At 40.7% G+C, this 24,722-nt stretch overlaps 2 protein-coding genes across 6 annotated transcripts in view; both read right to left on the bottom strand.

Moving 5' to 3' along the window:
* The window catches only part of abl2 (c-abl oncogene 2, non-receptor tyrosine kinase), a 28,383-nt gene extending 15,456 nt beyond the window's left edge, over window positions 1-12,927 (bottom strand). For both annotated transcript variants that reach the window (XM_067596993.1, XM_067596994.1), the window contains exon 1: window positions 11,736-12,927. In XM_067596993.1, coding sequence (XP_067453094.1) covers window positions 11,736-11,952 — 217 coding nt within the window. In that variant the 5' untranslated portion in view covers window positions 11,953-12,927. The remainder of the gene's footprint in view (window positions 1-11,735) is intronic.
* Window positions 12,928-14,926: 1,999 nt separating this feature from the next.
* soat1 (sterol O-acyltransferase 1) lies at window positions 14,927-23,144 on the bottom strand. 4 transcript variants are annotated; one of them, XM_067596996.1, is made up of 16 exons: window positions 22,986-23,144; window positions 21,704-21,855; window positions 19,160-19,218; window positions 18,201-18,349; window positions 18,031-18,090; window positions 17,803-17,910; window positions 17,309-17,594; window positions 17,056-17,134; window positions 16,869-16,953; window positions 16,696-16,741; window positions 16,475-16,604; window positions 16,239-16,336; window positions 16,048-16,146; window positions 15,650-15,785; window positions 15,318-15,463; window positions 14,927-15,204 (listed from the first exon to the last, which is right to left on the bottom strand). In XM_067596996.1, the coding sequence occupies exons 2-16, from the start codon at window positions 21,852-21,854 to the stop codon at window positions 15,139-15,141; spliced, it is 1,698 nt and encodes a 565-aa protein (XP_067453097.1). In that variant the 5' UTR covers window position 21,855; window positions 22,986-23,144; the 3' UTR covers window positions 14,927-15,138. The 4 variants fall into 4 exon arrangements, with proteins under 4 accessions (XP_067453097.1, XP_067453098.1, XP_067453100.1 ...); XM_067596997.1 differs by having other exon boundaries at window positions 23,000-23,144; XM_067596999.1 differs by lacking the exons at window positions 21,704-21,855; window positions 22,986-23,144 and adding an exon at window positions 19,772-20,141.
* Between the last annotated feature and the right edge of the window lie 1,578 nt (window positions 23,145-24,722).

The raw sequence follows: 24,722 nt of genomic DNA, 5'->3' as shown, positions 1-24,722 counted from the left end.
TGATGTTATGTCAAAGACATCTATGTATTGTGTTGCTGAGATATTTACTGAAGTTAGCATGCTAACCAGCTAGCCCCGGCACTGCCCTGAGCAACCAGCAGCAACGGCAGAGATTTTGAGCCAGGCTGAAAGCTGTTGTAAGTTTTGCTGTAGGATTGTTACTATGTCACTTTATTAAGTTTAATATTTTTCCAGGCGAGAAAGTAACCATTTAGATTCCCAGTATGTGGTCAGTTTATCCAAATAAGACCTGTATGGACATTTGTGCTGAGGTTGTTGGAGATGCTGGCTAGGTGAGACAGCTGATCATCAGCTAAACTCAACTGCATGACCTATGAACTTATCTGTGCAGCTCTTTGGTAATTTACTACCTGCCCTAATGTCTCTGGCGTTTTGATATCTATTTACTCTGTAGCACAGATTCACAGCTGAATCTGTGAATCTGTGATTCAGCTGTGAATCTGGGGTGGTGGGCCTGTGCTATCCTGCCCCTTGTTTGTTTGGAGCAGGTGGCTAAATCTTGCATAATGATAAGCACTTATTAACTAGCTTATCATCTTGCTAAATTGTCTTTTCACCATGAACCACCCTGGTTTGATCCTGTACATGTAATTACAGTTGACAGTAAATCATTTAATGCAGTTCTCTTGAAGAGGTTTTAGTAACACCTGCATGGTCTGATTTTGGTAAAGGTAGCAAAGAAAACTCTGCACGGTAGAGGTTCTGTATAAATACTGCAACCCTTGTGGTTTAGTAGCAGTATGATGGATGATGATTAATACCTTAATTCTGATGAGGTAACAACAACATATTGAGTAAGACTACTGCCGTTCTCTCTCTCTCTTTTTTAAATGATAAAATGTTGAATTGAAAAGTAGTGTAAATAATTGTCAGAGATGATAAAAGACTTATTTCCACTCTACTGTAATGCAGCCTTCAGGAACAGGAAAAGATTACATTTAAGCTATATGATAAGATATCTAGTCTTATATCACAATATTGTTTCATCTCCCAGGTCTAGTAATATAAAACTTGTATGAAACGTTTGAAAGATTGTGATCAGAACATACATTTGGTCACAGAAAAAAAAACCTTTCATCAACAGTACATAATGATTAAGTCTATGAGAATGATGCCAGATTTTCACTCTAATCTTCTGAAACAGCAACAAAAACCATATTAATGAATTGATTTTCCTTAAACCATTCTAGCGTGGTTCACGGAAATGAATGAAAATTATGTCATTGCTCTAAACTTGCAAAGTTACAACCAGCTGATGGGAAATTCATTCAGAATCAAGCATTTTCCACTGTTAGTCTACACCATGTGGCAGCCAGGCACATGCCATGCATACACACACACACACACACACACACACACACACACACACACACACACACACACACACACACACACACACACACGAGAAAGCGATTCATGTTAAAATGAACACTGTGATACACACGATGAAATTACATCCAAAACTAAACATCTTTGTCTTTCCACCATGCCTCCACATCTACACACAGGACTTGCCCACCTTTGTTCTGGACCAGCATGCACTGCAGCGCGGCACTGGCCGTGACCTGGCTTAGCCACAGTTCCCAATACATCTTCTGCCAAAGTCTGGTCCGCTACCAGTCCCAGAATCCAAAGAAACACTGTGGTTTTCTCAATCCTCTGTGCTGACTCTGAGCAGTTGTTAAAAGCTTGACTGTGTCTACTCAGACGACGGAGACTGAAAAGCACAAGTGTACATTCTCCTGGCAGTGAAAACTAAGGAGCACAAGCTAGTTCTCTAAACCATTTCCTTCACTGTGGGAGTACGATCGCTGTATACGAGGCAATCAGAGAGAGAAAGAGAGAGAGACGGAGACCCCCCAGACAAAGTATTTACCCACGCTATCCTTGAATTTAACCGCCTTAACTTCTGAAGCTACAGTAGTGACTAGCAGCCTCCTGCTGAGAGCTCCCTACTAGCTTTGATGTGGTTCAAGGGAGTTAAGATTTCCAAGGTCCATCTGGAGAACACAGACATCCATGACTGATATTCTGTGCAGATTAACGCACTGTAAGGGATGGCAAAACGTGGCACAGAGAGGGAGTGAGAAAGGCGTGTGGTGAAGTGGGGGCATGTATATAATAAAGTGGTGGTGGTGGGAAAGGGGGGGGGGGTGTAGGGCAGAGTATATGGTATGAAGGAAAGTTGAGCTCAACCTAATGTGTGTGCATGTGTGTGTGTATATGTGTGGTGTGGGAGTGTGTGAGGCCTGGACCAGTACTGTGGCAAACAGCAGATGGCTGGTCTTGTTCCCCTAGGGGGGTGGGAGAGGTCCTATTGACCCACACGTTTCCTTTGTGTGTGTGTGTGTGTGTGTGTGTGTGTATGCGTAAATGCAACTGCATGACTGCAACTGCTGTAGCCAGGCTTAGCCAACTGTCAGAGCTGCTCCTCCTACATAGCTACATATCACATCACTCTCCTCGGGAATGTTTTTAATGAAATAGCGATATTATGCCAAACACATATGTCAAAGGTCTCAATTTGGGGAATCTTAATCTCGGACAAACAGCATGACACAAAAAGAAACCCAATCACTGATTAGTCAAGTACTCCAATGCTCCAAACAAATAACCTAATTACATCAAATTGTTTTCATAGCATGACTCAGTTTCATTAAGTTGATCATATTTGTCAAATCGCTTTTAAATCCCTTTTAAACCAGACAAACAGCAAGATGCTGTTCCGCTTGGCCGAGCTCAAACCTCATGCGCTGAAACGTTTGATTGAGAGAGCAGTTGGCCTGCGTGGGGTATGTCGTGTGCCCGTACGGGTGCCTCAGTGTGTGTGTGTGCTGTGAAGTGTAGCACATGTGCGTTCTGAAGAAACTACCGCTTTGTGTTGAGCGGACCAGAGAGGGTATTTGCAAGTCTGAGGGGCACGCCAAGCTTGCACTCTGTAAGACAGCTGGGACAGAGGTGACCCTGGTCGCGCAGCACACATAACGTGTACACACACACACACACACACACAGGCATAACATGTAGACACACATGCACAAACATCAATGGTGACACTATCTCCTTGGATGTCCCAGGACCCTGCTTCCCTTGCAGCTGTCTGCAGAATTGAATGTTTGTACCTCAGCATGTTTAAAAAGCTTTCACTTCACCAACCAAACAACTTGTGCCAAAGTATTAAACAAGACAATAACATCACTCACACACCCCAATCAAACACAATACAGATTGTATCTGGAACTCATGGCCAGCGAGGTAAGGGTGTATTTATAGCAGCTGGAGAACAAAACATAGCAGCATGACATCCAGGAATAACTCAGTAGAGCACATAGTGATGGTGGTGCAGAGATAGACGGCTGGCTGCCTGCAGGAAGCCTGAACAAAAACCCGAGACAATGCCACGGATGAGACCCAGACCCACATACACGAGATATTACATAATCCTATAGGACAGGCCAGATTAGATCCTGCAGCAGGTAGAGATGAATGAGGCTCACAGATATTTGCAAACACAAGAGCTGGAGTACAGTGGTCTATGTCATATGCTTCACTGATGAATCATGTTTCAACAGCTTTTGTCAAACAGTTTCATTCATAAAAAAACAGACATACCGACTGTGATATCATCAGCGGAGAGGTGAGAAGGCATTTTGAGTCATGGATAGCTACAGCGAGAAAATTCAAATTTGGGCAAAGGAGAGGGGTAAAGTCAGGTTTATTAATATGGTGCCAAATCACTGTTATATGACTTTACAATCTGTAAAGTAAACAAAGCCCTAACTTCAGCTTGATTTGAACAAATAAAAACTCAGCAGAAAACTTTATCAGGAAAAAGAATTTCAGGAAGAGCAACAAACATCCAATAAGAGATGCATGTACTGTGAGGATGGTAGTTGAGTTACAATGTAGAGGTACTGAAATATAGTATTCAAACAGGAAAAACAAGATACCAAAGGTACAAAGTTATAGGAATACAAAATAACAAATTTAAACCAAGATCTGCCGGGTAACAAAGCCAGTAACAGAATTACAATATAGAACACAGACTTCATGTATAAACAAAAGAGAGTAAAGGGGGATACGGAGGTGGTTTCCCAAAAGGTTGAAAAGAAGCCCTTTAAGCGAGCAAACACACTCACTTACTCCTGTTTAAGATGTACTACAATATACCTCTGAACTATGTTCAAAATCACCACCAGTTCATGTGTATTGCATGATTTTTTTGTTTTGTCTAAAAAAAGTTTAATCAATATTATTGGTTGTTTTATGGAAATGTATGCAAGTTACTTTGCATGTTTCTAAGACATCAATAATATCATCATTTGTGGGCAATCCATTTACAGTTTTAGAAGCAGTCTGGAGAATCCATGGCTAGAGTGGAGAGAGAGGAGTCAGTTGTTGTTCATGAGGACTAGACAAAGGACAATAGCCTCATTAATGCCACATCACAAGTGTGTGTGTGGACTGGCTCAGGAAGACATTCCCTTGTTTCTGAGGAAATTATTGTGTTGAAACACGGCGCCTCCGCTTGCTGATATGAGTCTGAAACACCCCATCAGTTCATCTGAACTATTCTATGTACTTTATAATCATGTACATTAGTGGTGTAATGGAACGTAGTTGATCAATGATCCGTACGGATCGCCACCCATGGTTCGGCAGGCATGTGAACCACAGGCTAATTGCAAAATTTAATGTCTCATTGGAGACAAAGTAAACAAACTGCTGTAGCTATAAGTAATGGACAGACTGCGTGTCGCTAACAGGGATTCTGAAGAGCAACGACCAAACCAGCATTTGACATCTGCAGGTATGTTTACATGCTGTTTAATGTGCTGCAGCTAAGCAGCAATTAGCTATCTAGCTGCTAACTGACATTAGCGGTGCACTTTTCCCTGGTGAATCATTCAACAAGCTAAGCTGAAGGATGAGACATGTTCATTATTGTAAGTTATCATCATGTTTTGATGATGTGGACACAGGTTATTGTTTCATTTACTACCATGTTTAAAGGAGGAAGGTATCATGCCTCATATTACCCTTTAATTTAACAATTGAGCATTGAATGTCTTCTATAGTTTAAGATTTTGTTTAAACATTAGACATCTTGAACATTGTTTTCATTTAAGACCATGGGCAAAAGTTCCTTGCTTAATGTGTTTTACAGAATAAATGTCCTTTTTTTTTCTGATCCGAAAAATGATCCAATCCATGACTCAAAACCGTGATATGATCCGAACAATGGGTTTTGTGATCTGTTGCACCCCTAATGTACGTGTATGTACTTGTCTTGTGTACCATAGTTCACTCACTCTAGCAGACTCACATGTCTCCTTTAGCCAGACCCCTGCCTGTAACACATCCTGGTGTTGCAAACGTTTCTGAGTAAGTAATTACACAACCACACATGGGCTGTTGCTAGGAATGGCTGTGAATGTTCTCCACTGGGCTCTATCTATACGGCCAACATGTCTGATGCCTACACCAATTAGGGAGTGGACAAACACCAGTCTGAGCCTAAGGGCCAGAGGATCATCGAGGAATGGGGAAGAATGGAGGTCTAACCCATAGATCACTCTGCCCTGCCCTGCCTCTCTGAGGGCCTGTTATGGGTTAATAATGAGCTCTAAGTGCTACCCTCTAGGTGTGCTGGCAACAAAGCTAAGTGCTCCTTTATGTGACAGCAGAGCGGATGATGACTTGAAACAAACTCCTCATTCTCACTGCCGTGGTCTACTTCATATGTATGACTTGAAAAGCTAAAGGCCAATAATATATTTTAACTAGAAAAATTATATTTTTATAGATACAAGACAGAATTAATTTAAAGTCATTCGGCCTCTCTGCTTTGTCAGCTGTTGGATTGTTTTTGGTGCAGAATATAAAATATTATTCAGTCCTTGTGATGTTAAAAAAAAAAAAAAAAAGAAAAGAAAAAAGCAAAAACATGCCTTTGGATTGTTAACAAGTATTTCTACTTGAGTGTTGCTCAATCCCCAAGCCAAAAGGAAAGCCTATGTTTCTGTCCAACAGTAGCAATACATTCACACAAAAGTACACTCAATGGAAAGCTGACATAACTGAAGTAGATGCCAGAGCACTGTCCTCACTGCGGATCTGCCCGATCTTGTCAAATACACCACCCAATGCGGATGATGTAAAATGTCTAACTGAGGTGTGTGTTTATGTTAACAAATCTGCACAGGTAAAGAGGTGTGTTCGCCACAGCGGCTCTCTCCAAAGCCAAAAAAAGGACACTCTCTTTGTTGCCGCCTCCGTGATTTTCCTCGTTCTTTCCAGTGAGGGTTTACAGAAGAACCCTTCGGCTAATCTCGATGTCTGAACAGCTAATCTGTGTGTGGTGTGGTTAAACTGTAGGGTGTAGGTTTAAGTTTGTTTACAGTGACTCAGTTGAAGCCATCGACTGGAGCCTGAACGGAAAATTTTACTTCCCCCCCCGTGCTAGTAGTGGTCAGATAGATGGGGTGCCAAACTAGCCAATCGGAGCGACCAAATTCATTGTAAATGCCATCCCATCTCTCATTTTTATGGTTTCTCTGTTAATCATACACATACTCATACATAAAATTCACATTGGGTGTTTATTTACCTAAGGTAGTGATAATATAAAACACAACAGCAGCAGCAGTTAGTAATTGATTAAAATGAATTAACTGAAGCTGAAAAGTAACCTGCGATCCTCCACAGAGCAAATCACTAGAAGTCATGTAAAATCAACTTCTGTCTGTCTCTTCTCAGGATAATCACATGCATCAGACGAGATATTTGAGGACAGACGTGCCAGAGGGCATCCAGATTAAGGTTTTCTGACTGACTGGTCAGCTGGTGGGTGATTACAGTGAAGGAGAGGGACGTGCTGGATAATCCTCAGGAAGAGCTGCAGTACATTACAACTTCACTGACACGGATGGGAAAGAAAGGAATGGAGTGTGTGCGAATGTGGATATGCATGTGCATGCATGGTGTGAGTGCCTACAGTAAGTGTGTGTCGAAGTGTGCATTTCCAGCCAAGTCTCCAGCCTGCAACCCAGAAGATAAGCAGCAGTGATAATGCCAGCAACAGAGGACTGATCCTGGAAGCGAATCAATGCTTAACAGGCTTGGAACCGGGACTTCCCCCTTCCTACCACATATCTAATTTTTTCCCTGCTGCACCATCACATCTGAAGAGTGAAACTGCTATATAACCACTACAAGAATTTGGCTAGACCTCACCCCAAAGTTTAAAACATTTGGTGTTCTTAAGCTGACAGATGCATGGGATGGTTTCACCATCTGCACAGCCAACCACTCACTGTTCTGATTAATCCTCACTCTTTAATGATATAAGCTACAACAGAATCGAGGCCAAGGAATAAAAACTAGGGCTGTGGTTTTGGGAACTAAATAAGGTTGGGTGATGGCAGATGCAAAGGCTTAAGGCCGCAACTGGGAGTCGGGGTACAGGAGGACACAGTCACAAGGACATAAACTTTGTTTTAAAGAAAAAAAAAAAAAAAAGCTAAATCAACTCTTGGACTGTTGACTTTTAGATATCTCCAGCAAATAATTTGTTGAGTTCCTCAAAAAATAATTTACATGCAACTTAAATGACATATTCTGTCATGACGCATTAGGAAATATTGGGCATTTTACTGATATTTAACGGCATACTCCTCTAAAATAGATTTGGAACTGAAGTCCATTGCAACAGCCAGAGTTGAACAGAGAGGAGAGTTCTAGACAGGCAGAGCAGGTCAAATGCAGAGGCTGAGAGCAGAGGCTAAGAGGCTGGGGGATAGAGAGACTTGGCAGTCAGTGGTAGTACAAGCTTGGGATGAGGTTAAAGGCACAGAAAGGCATAAATAATTTAACACACAACCATTACAGACTGTACAACGGTACATGCCCTCTTCAGACAAAAAGACCCTTGTGTTAAAACACAACATCCGCAACAGAAACACTTTATGCTCCTACAAACATGCCCATCACCTCACAACTTTTTGCCACCACTGAGACTGTCAGTCCATCAGTTTTGCCCTCATTTCTAGACAGTTTCACCAAGAGGAGGTGTGGCCATGGCACCTCCTAGTGGTTCATGGCAGTCACTAGGACTGACTAACTAGTTTTTTTATCAACATATCATCTTTATTCGAGGATATTATCTTTTAAAGCCTATTAAAATCTCACCCATAGCCAACGAAGTGTCTGAAACCTGATTTTTTTTCCCCCCCCTGATAGAGTTGTGGCTGCTGTGTGACTTATCCTGGTGGTTGGGGTTTTAGCACATCAAGTCCAAAGAAAAGTGGATTTGTCTCTAATCTAATTTCACCCGTGATGCAAATCAGCTTAGGTCCTCGGATCCTGGATCCAGGCATCTCTTTTTTTCTCCTGGGCGGAATTAACAGCGCTGCATTTTAGGCACAGCTGGCTCAACATTCACTATCAGTACCACTGCCAAAAAATATTCCAATCCACTCATCTGCCCCAATTCCTATGATCTATTTAGAGTAAAAATAGACTTGCCTATCGCTTTGTTGATTATATTAAAAGAACCAGTTATTTATACTGTCAATATGCCAATCAGGCCAACACGTCCATATTTTTTTACAAGCCTGAAAAGGGTTTCATTTAAGAAAAGCAAAATATAAGACATGTGGTAAAGTGACAAATCCTGAAACATAATAAACTGTAGCGCAACCGTGCAGCGCATGGAAATCCCATTAATGAGGCTGATTTCTCAGCAGATTCACCGCTCTCTGTCAATTCAATAGCAAAGGACTCTCCTCACTGCAGTGTATGTATCAGATGAACCCACTGCAGAGATGGAGGTCTCTGAACACCTGACAGGGCTAAAGTGGGTGGAACTATCAATATGTTGCAGCCACTGATTCACCAATACTTCTAGAGGTGGATGTCTGGCCAGGCTCCCTTTGAATCAGCACAGGGGCGGTCTCTGCGGCCCGTCTGTCCTTGTTTTTAGCTCAGAGTTTTCTAGCTGACCTGTCTGTCTGGTGGGGTGAACACTGTCTTGATGGGGGTCAGGGATGTTAAATTAGTCATGAGCTGAGGGGAACTGCTGCACACCTGACTAGGAGACAAGAGTTGGTTCACCTGGCTTGTCTAGAGTAGAAAAAGCAAGATGAATAATTTGCTACCACTGTGGAGAGAGACATGAAGGGAAAGGAAAGGTAGAGGTCACTGGGCCAGCGTGCAGTTCAGGAGCCGCCTTTTTACACCAATCCCTGCCTGCCTCTTGAATGTCCCCCTACCGTGACTCACTGGTTTCAGGGACACCAATAGAAAGTCTAACGGAAGCATGTGTACAAATTACCCATGATATTCACAGAACAGACAGGCTGCAACACATAGGCATGAGTTCAACAGACAAAGGCGCATTCCTCATAGACTTGAACCTTTCAATTACACCCCAAGAAGGCACCAATTACCGCTGCATGACATTACTTTGCCAAGGTTAAGAAGTATACTAGTCTGCTATGAAGTGGTTATGAAGCTTAATTAATAAAACCTCTTCAACATGCTGATCTCTGAGAGTTTTCAAAAGGAAGGACATTAGTCTGCTTATGAAAACAGGAACCCTGATAAATACTAACACCCACACTAACATTAAATCCGCTGTCAAACCAACACCTCACGCCACCAGGCTGACTCATAACTATTTTATGCATCCGCTTTTGTACTTCCTTTTATTGCTGTTGACACTGAATTTCCCTGGATCAATAAAGTTCATCTTATCTTTGCTTCCTCTTGACGAGACCTGGTCACATGATGCAATTGTCAAATTAAAAATCAAATCCATCCACAACTGATTAGAGATACATTTTTAGATTAGCCCTAATGAACACAGACTTCCTGACAAACAAAATAGCCTCCTTGAAAGAACAACCCAGATTTCACCCACAAAGATGTGTAAGATAATACATCATTATCACATAAATGGTCTACCAAGGAAAAAAGGCACTTTGATAGTCAGTGGAAGACTGAGTGCACAGTCCCGAGCCTCATCACTTAAGGGTCTTTGTTCTATTATTGTGTGCTTTGAGGAGTAGCAGTCTCTCTGCAGAGTGGCAGTATGACTGAATCCTGGCTGCTATAAAAAGGCCACTCCTGCCCCGGCATCGGAGAGAACAGAACGGTGCCGACAGTGAGTGGTGCTGCACTTAGTAGGTCTGTCTGTCTGTGTGTGTGTGTACTTCCAAGCTGAGGAGGGTTACTTTTGAGATCTGACAGCCAGGAACTGAAAATGCTTTCCATTCTCAAAAGCTCACACCTTCCGCGTGTCCTTGCTCACTGCAAATGGAGTGAGGAAATTAGGTACTGGACATCAGCGGAAATCGGGCAAGCTACGCCAGTACTTTTACATTAATGCAACACATGAAGTGTGAAGTGAGCATCCACTGGAGGAAACACATGAGAGAAGAACAAACAACAAAACATCCCACCTAGTTTACACTCAGCGTGTACGTTCAGGCTGAGCAGTGGATGTCACAAATAACCTTCTCAAGGAACAGTAGATAGACGTTTTTTGATTTCCTTATAATATGTATAAAATGATTAAGAAAAACACTATTTGAATAAAATGCACTGCTATGATGATGATATTACACACGCCACCTAGTAGGCATCATGTCATCTCCATTACTCATAAGACCAGAACAGCCAGTGAGGAAATCTGCCTAAGGGAAGAAGGCTGGGAGGCAGGAGGAAGGCCATCTAAAGCATTGAGGAGTTCCTGCTGGGCTATTCCTCCACAATTCAAAGAAGGGAGAGATACTATCAGACCTGCGCTGTTCTCCAAGGCTCACAGAGCAGATAACAAATATTGATACACAGCTATTGCTCTGAGGCAGGGGCATGGGTGCAGGGAGCTCTGACGAGTGGGGTGACTGTTGTTTTGTAGGTGTCATTTCCCCAAATATTCTTCATGTAATGTATGAATCACCTATTGAACTCACTGATGTTCTGTGCAAGAGGGTAGACGTTAAGACATTAAAATATAATCACCTAAGAGTAGCTTTAAACTTTGATGATTGATGCGTGAGCGTAATCATACAATGACAGAACGTGACTTTAATTATTCACATAAGATTTCCCACTGGATCAAACTGTGCAGTCAGACTGCTGAGTGTGTTGTAACAGTAGACTTTCTGAGACAGAGGATGTAAGTGAGCATGTGAAAACCACTAGGTATTGTAATGTGAGCCTGTGGTGGCTGCTATAGTGAGTTAATGGAGTGGAATTGCTACTCAACCTCCGGAGGCAAGAATCACTGTTTACCAAATCAAACTTAACTAGCTAACCTCTAGTCATGGCTCACAGGCAATGCACAGATTACACTTCCTCAAAAACACTGCCTCTCCTTTTGAGACCATTAGGTCACATGCAGCACATGCATATCCTCCAACCTAACTATACTGGTGTAAAATCTGAGTGATCTAGTTATCCATCTTCTGAATAAACTGCCTCTTGTCTGCATACTCAAGACAATAGACAAATTAACACACAGTAAAATGGATGAGAAATGAGACGCTAATGTTGGTTGGCATGGCTAACAGTTATTTCCGCTAACGCGTCGTTGTCAAACTAGCATGGACTCGGTTAGCAGATGCTAATCAGCAGCAAACAAATATCAAAGTAAAAAGCGGACTCCTTCATCGTCACCCACACCCTCTTTAAATAATGTATGTCGTTACCTGAGTGCTGCGTGAATATGTTAATCGCTGGATCGGGCACGTTGACCGCAGCTGTCCTGCCTGGCGGTGTCCCGGTGCTACTGCCGGGTTCCCGGGGTCTCCTCCCGGCGCCGCTCCCCCGGTTCCCCTTCCCTTGGTGCGGTTGGGACGCGTGGGGCTGTGGTGGCTGGAGCCCGGTCGATGTGCCCTCACCGACGCGGCCTACCTGCTGTCCCATCCCGGTAGTTTGGTGTAAAGGACGTTTGGGACGAAGCGAGCAAACCCCCCTGCGCACCTCTGCTTGGCTCACATTCCCCCCAAGCTGGAGCAGCCTGGCCCGAATAGTCTTCCTCAATCTCCCCCCCTCCCCTCCTCTTCTTCACCGAGCTAACGTTAACGAGCCCGTGTTAGCTCGCTTGGCTAGCCCGTTAGCTACCGTTAGCAGCTATCAAGTGAAACCCACCCACCCTGCCTTAAACAATAAAATCGCAACCCCGGCGTGTGACAGCGATTGTCTCTACTCTAGTGACACAGGTGGTATCCGAGAAGAAATTGGCGGTGCGCGACAAGCGAGAGTCGGACAAATCTGGACGTTTTCAGAAACGTTTTGCCGTTGTCCGGCCGCTGCGCGCCCCCTCTGACGCCGCCATCTTTACCGCAGAGTAGGAGATGTGTTGCACAAGGCGGGGGGCTCTCCCTCCGCGATCCCCTGTCACCGTCCTCCACCTCTCCGGTACCAACACTAACCGGGTCCCAACAACTCCCACGCACCGGGTTCCTACGGGCGAGGGGCCCGTATGGACTGTCTGGCACCAGACTGCACAATTGTGTAAAATGTCACTGTCAGCTATTGTTTTGTCAGGCGAATACAAAGTAGTAATGCAAAATAATGAGTGCTTCAGTTGGTTTAATTAACTTGTATGTACTATAACAAAATGATATGGCATTTAAAGCTATGTAATTATATTAAAAATATCAAACTAACGTACAGAAATGGATTAAAGTCCTTCACAGACATATACGAGACAGGGATATGAATCTAATGAGGAACTGTGAAATCCACATGTATAATAATAATTTATAAGAGACTATAGGAAAAATGTACTGTAATAATTTAAAAAAAACTACTGATTTCTTGACTACAAACTATACACATATCAACAGACATAAGCAGGAGTATCTAGCAGTGCAAACAAATCAAAGTTGTTGCAATAAAAATAAGTTTATATCTGAATTTGTATGTATCTATTTCAGTACCACTTGATGGCCCAGTGACCATTTATTATACAGTATATAACACATCCATTAGAAAGTTGAACAGAAGAGGTAAAAGGAACATATGTGAGTTTTTTTTAATTCTTAATAGTTCATATACATTGATTTGCCTTAAGGAATGTATCAGACATTTCTGTCCATCTGAAAATAGATCAACATACTGATTTGCAAAACTGTCACCTGAAACAAAGAGCAATAACAGGCCAGAAAAAAACTATTAACCACAATAAACAAACGTAAGACAGTCAGTAAGTAGGTAAACTCTACTCCCAAAAATAAACATCTTATCTAAATAAGCTGCAATTCTCCAGCTTGGCTCTTATTTACTGCTATAAATATTATCATTAATAACAGAATCTCAGATGCATAATGTAAGACTACAACTTCAGTCAAATGTGGAGTTCTCAAATGAAGTGCAAGCAATTTGTGATAAATGCCACAGGGCATTCCAATATTTCTAATATTGTCTTTATATATTAAAAAAAATAAGTTGCTGGTACTTGTGTGTGTCAATTTTCTTTGTGAAGGACTCAGGAAGCCTCTCCAGCTCCTGGCCACAAATTCCAGCCAAAATGAGCTGAGAAAGATCAAAACTAAAACTGTTAATACAGTGCCATCTTGTGGTCAAACATTTTTTTGACATGCAGAGTTTTGCATTGCTGGTTTTTAAACTTTGTATTGTGCATCTCATTATTCACAAGCATAAATACAGTCTCCCTGCATTGAAATCTGTCATAATTGGCAACATTAATTGTGCAATGATTTCCTCAAAATAATACAAATATGTTCACACATTTTTCAAGACCACAGGAAATAAAAGCACACTGAGCATATTCAATTCCTTATTTCATTAGCTTGTCATGGAAATGACTGTTCTGTACAATGTGTACCTGTCTGACCAAACAACACAACAGTGTCTCATTGAATGTACTCCATATCTGACTAAGCAAACTGAAGCCCTTAGTGCTAATCAAGTATCGTCACCATCTTTGTGTTATAACATTCCCGCAGCCAGCTGCAACAGTAACAGTAGTAGTTATTCTGTAGTGATTTCACCTTACTGAAATCACTGTACCTAACTCTCAACATGAACAAAATAAAACATCATGTAGATTTACAAGAAACTTTCTGAGTGACGCTAGATGTATGTTTAAACCAGATCAACTGAAATATTTGAATAATCAAGAACACATTCAGCAGTCACAGAATATATTAACTCCATACAGCATCTCTTTTTTGTTTAACACTTTCTTTTATGGAGTTCAGCGTTAGTCTGCTCATGAGTTGTAATGACTGCCTGCCTTTCCGACTTGAAAAACTAGGCATTACATTTGATTTAACAATTAACCTTCAAGTTCCTGGGAATTGGGGGATCGTAAGAGTTCAGGCGTACCCCGGCGATCTGTAAAAGCTCTGTGCCTGAAACATCACAGTTACAGATTTACTATAAAATAATTTCCTAGCTATGTCTGTGTATTGACGCAACCTTCATGGTCTGCTTCAAAAAAGCCAGCACCGCAATCTTGAAGTTATAATACAGCAAAGCCACAGTCTCTAATAGATTTATACAGTGGCCTTTTTCCAAAATAAATCTTATTGGCAGTAAAAATAAATAATTTTGAATGTCTTTTCAAACAACATAATGAATGTCCTTTACAATAGTGATTGTTAACCTTGTTAAATATTCACCATTACTGCATATGTGGACAATGTTTGTCTTGCGTAATATTTGTTTTTAGCTGCCCTATCATGATTGCCACTATCATATTGGCACAAGGAGTAGTTTCACAGTTGATCAAGGCTAAAGGATTGGGAATACATCTGCAAAATAAATAGTACATAAAAGTAAAAGAGCTCACATGTGGTTTTATGTGAACTTGTAATTTTGTTGTGGGTTTGTTTTTGAAAACGTAAAACGGATAAGTAAGGCATCATTGTGACTAAGCCGTTAGAGTAAAGAACATTTTGGCAAATTCTTATTGAACTTCTTCCTCTATACATTCATACAAAGACTCAGTCGTGACCTTAGTGCAATAAAAATAAAATAAACATGAAAGATCAAAAGTTATGACAGTAACAGAAAGGCTGGTCAAACGGACACTGATCAGTGATGATCCTCAGCAGCAGTCCTAATGTAGATCACAGCCTATCAGTCCGCCATCAAGCCTCTCTGACAGCTCCAGGAACGAGGCTTCAGTAACTCTAGGAAGGAAGGCTGAAACAAAAACACCACCAGCTGAGTTACACTGTATCCATGGAGATAAAATACATCATGCATTTTGGGGCAACATGTCAGTAGACTACACAAAACAATGCTGCAGGTGTTACCTCCTTCAAGGGGCAGTAGCGCTGGGCATACCACTCCTGAGAGTACAGACAGATAATGACCCCCTGACCCAGGAAGAGGGATGTCCACATGATTATGTTCCAGATGGGACCTTTCCTTTGGTCATGCAGAATGAAGTTGAACATCACTATGAGAAGACGAAGAATGAAGCATGATAAAAAGATAATGCATGGAAACATAAATTGACCAGGTTTTTGTGTGTTTCATGACACAGACAAGAGATACTATTAGGTTTAGCTGAATTATCAAGCAATCAGTCTGGATTGTCAATATACTTAAAAATAGAAAGGTGCATAGAGGTCTTTTCTCTTACTTCCAAAGCACATAAACAGGCAGAAGAGGACAGGATAGAAGAAGCCAAAGCAGATCGCAAGAATGTACTCGTGGACGACTGCTGACACTGTAAACACAAACAGCATGGCTGCTGGTCTGAAACGCTTCTGAGACATCTGGAATGACAACAGTCAAGACAACAGACAAGTCAAAACACCAGTGGCATACAGGTTTAATCTGATCCATGTATTTTTACACTAGCAACAACTGGCAAAACGTGTACATGACATTTTTAAAATGGATTTTCACACTGATGTCATAATTTATGCTATCATTAAAAACAAGTCAATTTAAAAACAATCACTATGAACAGTATAACAAAGAATGCTGCTGCTGTGGTTTTAAATATTGAGCTGTACCAATAGCAGAACCACTCACCCACAGGAAGTCCCGGTACACGTAGTAATACAGCCAGTCATGGACCACGACATTCCAAGTGCGATAATAATTGGCAAAAGATGTTGAATTCCACCAATCCTGTGATGTGTAGTCAAAAATAGTTAATTTGGGTATACAACACACACAGGAACTTCATTTAAAGAGAGAGAGAGAGAGCAGAAGTACGGCACCTTGTAAAACATCCTATCAGCAAAACAAAGCATCTCAGCAAATGCATTGAGCCAACAGTGGAGGAAGGCAAAGAAACCCAAGAAGAGAACCAACACTCCTGCAAATAAAAGAAAAAAAAAAGAGGAAAATTTGTCACAAAAAAGTGGCAAAATAAAGCATGAAAAACAAGTGTAATTAAGGAGTGTATGAGAGTATATTTGTTGATAAAGGTCTGCAAATTAGTGGCTGATCTCACCTGGCAGGATGGAGTTGAATACACAGAGAACCATGGCCCTCAGGTCAAACAACTGCAGACTGATGCTGCGGAACTGGGGGATGCAGAGCCGCACAAACACGTAATAGGCATAAAACAGACAGCCTAGTACCTGTGGGGCAAAAAACGGTTAGACTGGTCAGAAAATTGGACTGATATCTTTTGTGAGCAGTTGTAAGTAGGTATATGAAAGCGATTGGTACCTGTAGTAACTTTGTTGCCACATAGCCCCATCTGATCACTGGGTTCCTGGATTAAGCGAGAAACAAAATTTAATCAATCATAAGGGCTACTTTATGCAAGAATAGTGTTGTTTTTCAGTTGTCAAGACAAAATCAAAAATGACTTTCGAGAAATGATAAGAGGGTCTGTTTACCTGGGGTACTTATCTCTGTAGATAAGTGTGGGTGCAAACAAGAAGTAGAGATACTGAGAAACCTGAGGGACCGCTGGGCCAGGACCTGTAGATGACAGGAGAGACTGCTTATCAATCAGTAGACAAACACAAATAAAATGATAGCAGAGAAACATACAAAACATGTTGTAGCTGGCAAGTTACTTACTGGTCTTGTCTTTAGACCAGGTCAGGAATCTTGGTACGTTCTCCCTCACAAAGGAGTGGGCTTTCATCATTAGACGCACCTGGAATTTGAAAAAAAAATCAAAATTGACACAGAGGCTATTACAATTTTTGCTACAGAGTCCATTCAAGAGGGGAGGGCTGTTTATTGAGTATATTTCAAAGAGGTATAATACAAAACAACTATGGACATGGCTGCACTGATCAACTCAAAAGCAGCTTTACTGGTCATCTACCTGTTCCAGGATGACGATGAAGCAGGATGCAGGAGGCAAACTGTTGGTCACCACTATATATGTGGGCAGGAATCCCAGACCCAGAGCTTGGTAGAGTAGGAATACAGAGCCAAACAGAAAACTGTACAGTCTGGGGTGACTATAGGAGCCAGATTGGGTCTGTGACCACAGGTAGAACAGGGTGTAGGGAACCAATAACACTGAAATAAACATGCAGATCCATGTAGACACCACCAGGGGAAACTGTCCAAATGCATAGACCAGCAGGTTGAAATCCAGCACCAGCCTGAGGCGAAAGGACATAAAGCAGAGATGAGAAATCCGAAGGCTCTGCTCAGGATTTTCTTAGCAAGTTCACACAAGTAATATCAGTTTACTGTATTTATTCCATTAATAAAAGCAAAAAAAAAACAGAACTGACATGATTGCAATTGTTTCAAGTTAATTGACTCAGCAGACAAGGAGACATAAATCATAGTAGTCCTATATATTACCTGCCTTCATCAATGAAATCTACCACAAATGTACTGAGGATAAAGAGAATGAGGAGAGCAATAAACATGTGGTAGATAGTCCTGATGTGGTTCACCTCAAACAGCTCACTGTGGGCAAACAGACAGCAGTGATTAGAATCTGTACAGCTACACTGACACCAACAAACAATTTTCAGGCAGCAGAAATTTCAACAAAGTGCACTGTTTCACATCAAAGTGTCAGCTTACTCTAGGAGGGACCTGCGGCTAACAAACTGCTTTCCCTGGCCATGAGGAGGCCGAAAATGCCTGAAAGAACACAAGGTGAAATCAGTGATCTTTTTTTTTTGGTCAGAAGGGAAATGAGATGCACATGTGTGAAAATAGATATTTGTGTTCATGTGGCTACAAATCAGTACCTGAGTTTGGTCCTCTCTTTGTCTGACAGTGGTGGTGAAAAGACAGCAGGGATAGGTGCGGGCTCCAGGCTAGCCGATTCCTCTATAAGACTGTCCATGAAGTCATTGACCTGGTTGTCAAACTGACGCATCAGGTCAGTCTTTAGGTACTGAGTAATAGCAAAAGACACAGGAAGAGTTGTCATTCACAGTCTGAAAATGCTTTAACAAATGTGGAATATTTTTAATTTGGGTCGATTAATGATGTTCCTTCTATATGCAAAGGTGTTGTGGAACTTTTCACTGAACTCCTGAAGAAAGAGGAGTTCTGGTTTAAAAAAAAAAAAAAAAGATTTTCTCAAGTGTTCACGTGTCCTTGAGACACCCACTAAACCCACTTCCGCAGTCATCAAGGGTTTCTCTAGTTGAGAGAATCAGGTAATTAGCTACATGGAGGTCTCATAACCCCAAAAATGTTCTCAAAGTTGAAACAAATCAACCATTTACAGGAAATGGGTGTGTGGATTTCCTGCAATACAGACCCCTTGCGCACACAAGAAGTTCTTGCATTGGAGAGTAAATGTGTAGAATTGTTAACTGTATTGTGAATTTGTATATCTGTTAACAGTCAACACCAAGCTAAAGTTTTTTCATGCCAACGGCAACTCTGTGTTATCATTATAATGGCACCAACTGTATCATTTAACGCTGTAATTTGTGAACATGCTGTAGCCTACAGGCATTGCTTGCAGTGATGTGCAACTGCTCATTTAACCACCAGGAAGTCTGAACGTGTCATTTGTAAGGTTATTTACTTATTTAAATCATCATGTTCCACAGGGAGAAAGCATATATATTCGATAGAGGAAACCTAAAATCACTCCAATTTAACATAGTTTTCCTTGTTGAAGGCTGTTTGAAGGGACCCATTCTAACACCCAGGTTGAACTTTTTCCAACCCAAATTATAGACTTACTAACCTCTGCTTTCCTCTTCAGTTGTAGCTTTTTGCTGATCACATGTTCCACTTCAATTTTTCCTGAAATTGGAAAGAGAATACACAAGGCTGAGCATAAGATGAAATAAACATTGTCAATATGTTGATTTACAAGTGGAAACTTTCATTATTAAAATAAAGCTCAGTGCTTTAGACACATCCAAACTAAAAATGGAGCCCCTTAGGTTGCCAGGTTACGCTGTTAAAAGGAAATTTGATCCGGTAAATGTAAATATCAATTCACGCCATGTCAAATATTTCCATAAAGGAAACAAAGATAATCTACAACTGGATATCTGTGGGGTGTTTGAGAAGAAAAAAAGAATAAAAGTAAAATCACTCAAATGGTTTTTATTCTTAACATACAATTTATGTTTAATAACACACATAGCCCCATACTAAAGACTATATTGATATGAAAATATTCAACAGTAATTGACATATTTGACAGGGTACAAATAGTTGAGTACAGTAGATTTCAGATGCGTTGCTTGAATAGTTTGTGAAATAGTACAAGTCAGAGTTGCAAAACCAGTGTTGCAAAATCCAAAACAAGAAACACGTCAAGTCAAATTTATTTATAAAAACAACCCACGTTGACCAAAGTGCTGTACAGACCAGAGCAGAAGTGTTATTCCCTCAACGCAGCAAAAGAAAGCTGCGATTACTTGATGCAGCCTGGCGAGAATTAACGTCAACTTTCACTTAAGCATCATGTCGTCCCACTAACAGCTTATCCGTGTCTAGTCAACTTTACCTCTAATCACGCTTGAATAAGCTTGCAGAGCGCGAGGACATAAGCAGACATAAACAGTCGATCGTCGAAAAGTGTCGGAAAAAAATTCTTCTCCGCAGGGGAGCAAACCTGCTAATGAATCTATATGAAGAATATCAAAAGGTGTCATCACCAAAAAGGACAATACTGCCACAATTAACAAGGCGAGGGACAAAATTTGTGACAGATTAAATCGTCAATTATCATGTCATGATTTCAGTGCGCACGCAGCACCAGCTCCAGACGGGCGATACCGGTGCCGCAGCCGCTTGTCATGGGAGTAAAGTACAAAAAAAATAGTAGTTTTAAAATATTTTTCCAAATGTTGTCATGTATGAAGAGACCCAAAATGAACACTGTAAACGGACTATTTGATTACTTATAGGCGGATTATTTAAACAGTATAAATTTTGTGTATAGGAATGATTCTGTCCTGAGCTTTTTGATCTATGCAAGCAGCTGATCATTACAACCGTGATCAATATAAGCGGTTTCCACTGTATAAATTTAAACACAGCAGAAGGTCATGGTTTGGACTTTATTTAATTTTCTTTTTGTCTCCACAGCTTGAATAAAATGAGTGAATGAATGAATAAATAACTTCAATACAACTTTGCCACAGTTTTTATTTCTTAAATCATAAATGCTAAGTTTTTTAAGAAAAGCATTCACTCCAAAACAAAGGTGACCATAAATGAAATGAGGATTAACTGAAATAGGTATTTTTGTAAAACTCCATCACAGTTCTTCCATCTTTTGTTTCTGAACACAGACATGACAAAAGTGATGCCAGCAGGAATGGACACTTGACGGAACCGTCTTTTAAGAGTCTGTTTCCGCCTGTCAGACATTTTGTGACATGCAGCTAAATTAAGCTTGACAGTTAGCCTCCTGTATAAGTTGCCATGGTTACTGAGCGGGGATTCATATGAGCCACAGTGATGGAACAGGACTCTCACTTAAATTAGCAAGGCTTATCGGTACAAGCCAGACTTTTCCTTTATCCAGCTTGATGGAATACCCCTCTGGTAGCTAAAAATCACAAATACAAGAAACACCGACATAAACAACAAGGCACACAGCTCGTAGGCACAAATAGACAACACATGGGCAGAGACACAAGCCAAAAATCCTATGACAGTGTCTAGAAAGTAGTATCTAGTATTCATTTTTGAACTGACAAGCTCAGCAGCATTAATTGCTTGTAGTAAAGGTTACTGAGGTTATTAGACTAATGAGGAACAAGTTCAGTTGTTGAGGTCAATCACATGAACCGTGACAAGCAGCTGTAGCGCTCCACCCATTTAGTACAATGTCAACAAAGTCAAACAGTAAAACATTAACCTCACACTATTTATGTCAATAAATGACATTTTATTGACATATATACACCCTGTTGTTCAACAGCATTTCAGACTGGTGTTTCACATGATGAGTTCACTGACCATTATTTCTGCTCTGTGTCCCTGTTATGAGACAGCGGAGGTCAATTTGAGAAGTGAGCAGTTTCTAACTTGTTCTCTACCTCGGCTTACCACACTAACCGTATCAGAGGTCATATTAATATTGCTTAAGAGGAACACAAGACAAAATCTCAATGAGTAATATTAACAGGAAAATTACTGGAAATAAAAAAAGGGATGGTGAGAGTGGGGTGAGTCAACCTGCACATTGTTTTTCAAAATTCTCAGTAATAAGAGGTCATACGTCTCCTTCCTTGGACCTGCTGATAAAAAGTTCAGACTTTCTTACCATTGCTGGTTACGTGGCTGTCTCCATTGCCTTGCTGGTGTTCTCCTGGGCTACACTCCCCATCCAAAGAGCTATCCAAATCAGGGAAGGGGGGCATCTTAGGAAGGGCTCGGCAGCGGGACCGTAGTACGCTGTCATCTCCACTCTCCATCCTAAAGAAAAAGAATACTTAAAGGACAGGTTCACAATTTTTTTAAGACTGTCTTAAAACAATAGTCAGGTGCACAAATCAACATTGAAATAGGTTTTTCTTGCCATAACCATTCATCCTGTTCATACTGACCATTAGAAGATCCCTTCTAATAATGCACTTACAATGTAAGTGATGGAGGCCAAAATCCACAAGCCTCTTCCTGTGCTGAAGCTTCAGCCGTCCAAATCAGTCAAATCAATGAGATATCTTTCAATGTTTCACTCTTTTTCATGCCAAAGTTCCTCTTTTTGTTAGTATACTTCCACCACAGCTCAACAGGGAAACACTGTCCGCGGAAATACAAAGAGGGGATTTTATGCTAAAAAGACTGTAAATGTGGCAGATATCCACTTGATATGATTAACTCAGACCGCTGAAGCCTCATATAAGCCTCAGATAAACTTTTAAATGCATTTCTGTGACTGTGTGGACACACTGTGGATTTTGGCCCCCATCACTTACATTGAAAGCACAATTGAAAGGGATCTTTTTAATAGCCAATATGAACAACAGGAGTGATAACAGCGAGGAAAACCTATTTCAGTGTTAATATGGGCACCTGACTGTTGTTTTAAGACAGACTTGAAAATGAGTGAACTTATCTTTTAAGCTACAGAACTAAACACTGGTACCACTACCAAACCAATATGTCTTGAGGACACATAAAGATGAAGCTTCACGTTAGCAAGGACATCACTATTATGGATAAGCATGATGAGGATCTTGACTGACAGACAAAGCAAGCCCAGTTGACAATCAAATCAGTCTCACATGACGCGGACACGCAACAGATAGATGGCTAGTTAGCTCCCGTCAGCTGATATTAACAGTCAGTGCGATAGACAGCGACCAGTTAGTGAGCTAACTAGACAAGCTATTGAGCTAAACAGCCGGCTGGCATGTTGATAATGTGATGCTAATAATACTTTACTGTAATGCCTCTGCCTTGTAGTATTGCGGCTACTAGCACTGGCTGAGAGCTAGTCAAATTAGCCAACTTGTTGACGTCTATCGTTAGCCACGGAACAGGTTCACAGAAATGTTCGCCATGGGGGAAAAAAAGGAAATAGGAAAATGCTCTCTACTGACCTCTGGATACTTACACGTTGGTTTACCCGCCGGTTCCCTCTTACAAAAATGACCTCCGACGTTGCCGAGTACAAACTCAGATATGTGACTCCTTCAATCACAACAATCTGGGCTGCCGCTCACCTTCCCCATTGTATCAACAGTGAGGAGATGATGACCAGGGCAGCCGACGCTGATTGGCTGAAAGTCTCTCCTCCTTTTGACGTCACCAATGTTGACCATGCTGCTATACAGGCTGTGATTCTTCACTGATTTCACCACTAATTACAAAACATTCAGTGCATGCATAGAAAAATAAATATATATCTAATATGTGTATAACTGACATGAGAAATAAGTGAAATCCGAATTAAACCAAATTAAATTGCAAACTGGGCACTTACATGTCTCTAGATAGGACTGTATGTTAATCCTGAAACGATTTTAACAGTTAACAAGTAGCTTATATAAAAACATACATATCTCCATATACATACAATTATAAGAGGTGCATTTACTGTGTTGTACAGAATTTCTACTTTATGTTGGACCATTACATGGTCCTGTGGATTGTGTGTGCTATTTTATCATTTGATTTAACACTAATTAATTTATTTCAATTTTAATTGGCGGATTTTACGGGAGCAAATGCTTCTTTATCAAAATAACTAAAGAATTTTAATTAGGAGTTGATGATAGGAATATAGGCAACATGTAGGCAGACTTTCATCTGAAATATCGAAGGCCTTAACCCCAGATTTTGATATTTGTCAGTTGATATTGTGCTTTAAACGAGCATATTTCCATATTCAAAGGTTTCTACTAATCAAAATATCACAAACCACAATGAATCCGGGGCTTGGGTTTAGCCTGCACTTTTCAGTCATATTATTCCCTCAAATGATAAATTCAAGTTTTTTCAGGAGTATCTTTTGACATTATTATGAACAATAAATATGCACAGATAAATAATGGACTACCAGTTTGCATGTTATTTTTGCTACCACATTACACATATTTGATAATCATTAATATTAGGATGACTATCTCATATCAAATCTTAGCATAGCTTTTGTAAATGTTGCACAAGCTATGGTAATGAAATTCTGATTTGATAAAATCTCCAAATTTAGTCAAAATTGGAACTAAATTACATTTATTCAATAATTAACTGTCAAAATTATTTTTGACCCTGTGTAATAACAAGAAGCAGGGTTAAAACATGTTACAAGACGCCCTTTAAGTTAATCATGGTGGGTCATAATTCATATATTACACTGGTCTTATGAGCTGAGTGTGGCAAATACAATTAACTGCAAAGACACAAGGATACCGTCATGAAAATCATAACTGGATTATCTAATATAATGACAATCTTTTCATCTGAGAGCAGACATAACTACAGACTTTCATCCTGTATGTGATGATGCTCGTCATCAAGGGGCATAAAAGGATCATGAGTGAATTTGTGAGGGAGGGGTTTGGGGCTGAAGCTCATCCCTACATGCATTTATTAAAAGGCAGTCATTTCATATCTGCCTTTGGAAATTCCATTATAGTCTGCTGGAAGAGACCCTCTGACCCAGGCCATTTCAGGTGCCTCACTGCAGGCCTTTTCTTTCATAACACGGGCACTTTGTTGTGTGCTCTGACCATGTTTCCCCACCAAAACTACCATTACAACTGTTAAAAAATGTCTCCAAGGTCTCCATATTGTATGAGAATAGTTTCCAAGTAATATTTTGACTTCTGGACATC

This window comes from Thunnus thynnus, chromosome 8 (assembly GCF_963924715.1).
Source record: "Thunnus thynnus chromosome 8, fThuThy2.1, whole genome shotgun sequence".
Classification (NCBI taxonomy): domain Eukaryota; kingdom Metazoa; phylum Chordata; class Actinopteri; order Scombriformes; family Scombridae; genus Thunnus; species Thunnus thynnus.
The sequence above is the reverse complement of the archived record's forward strand: the minus strand, read 5'-3'. Positions and strand labels throughout refer to the sequence as shown.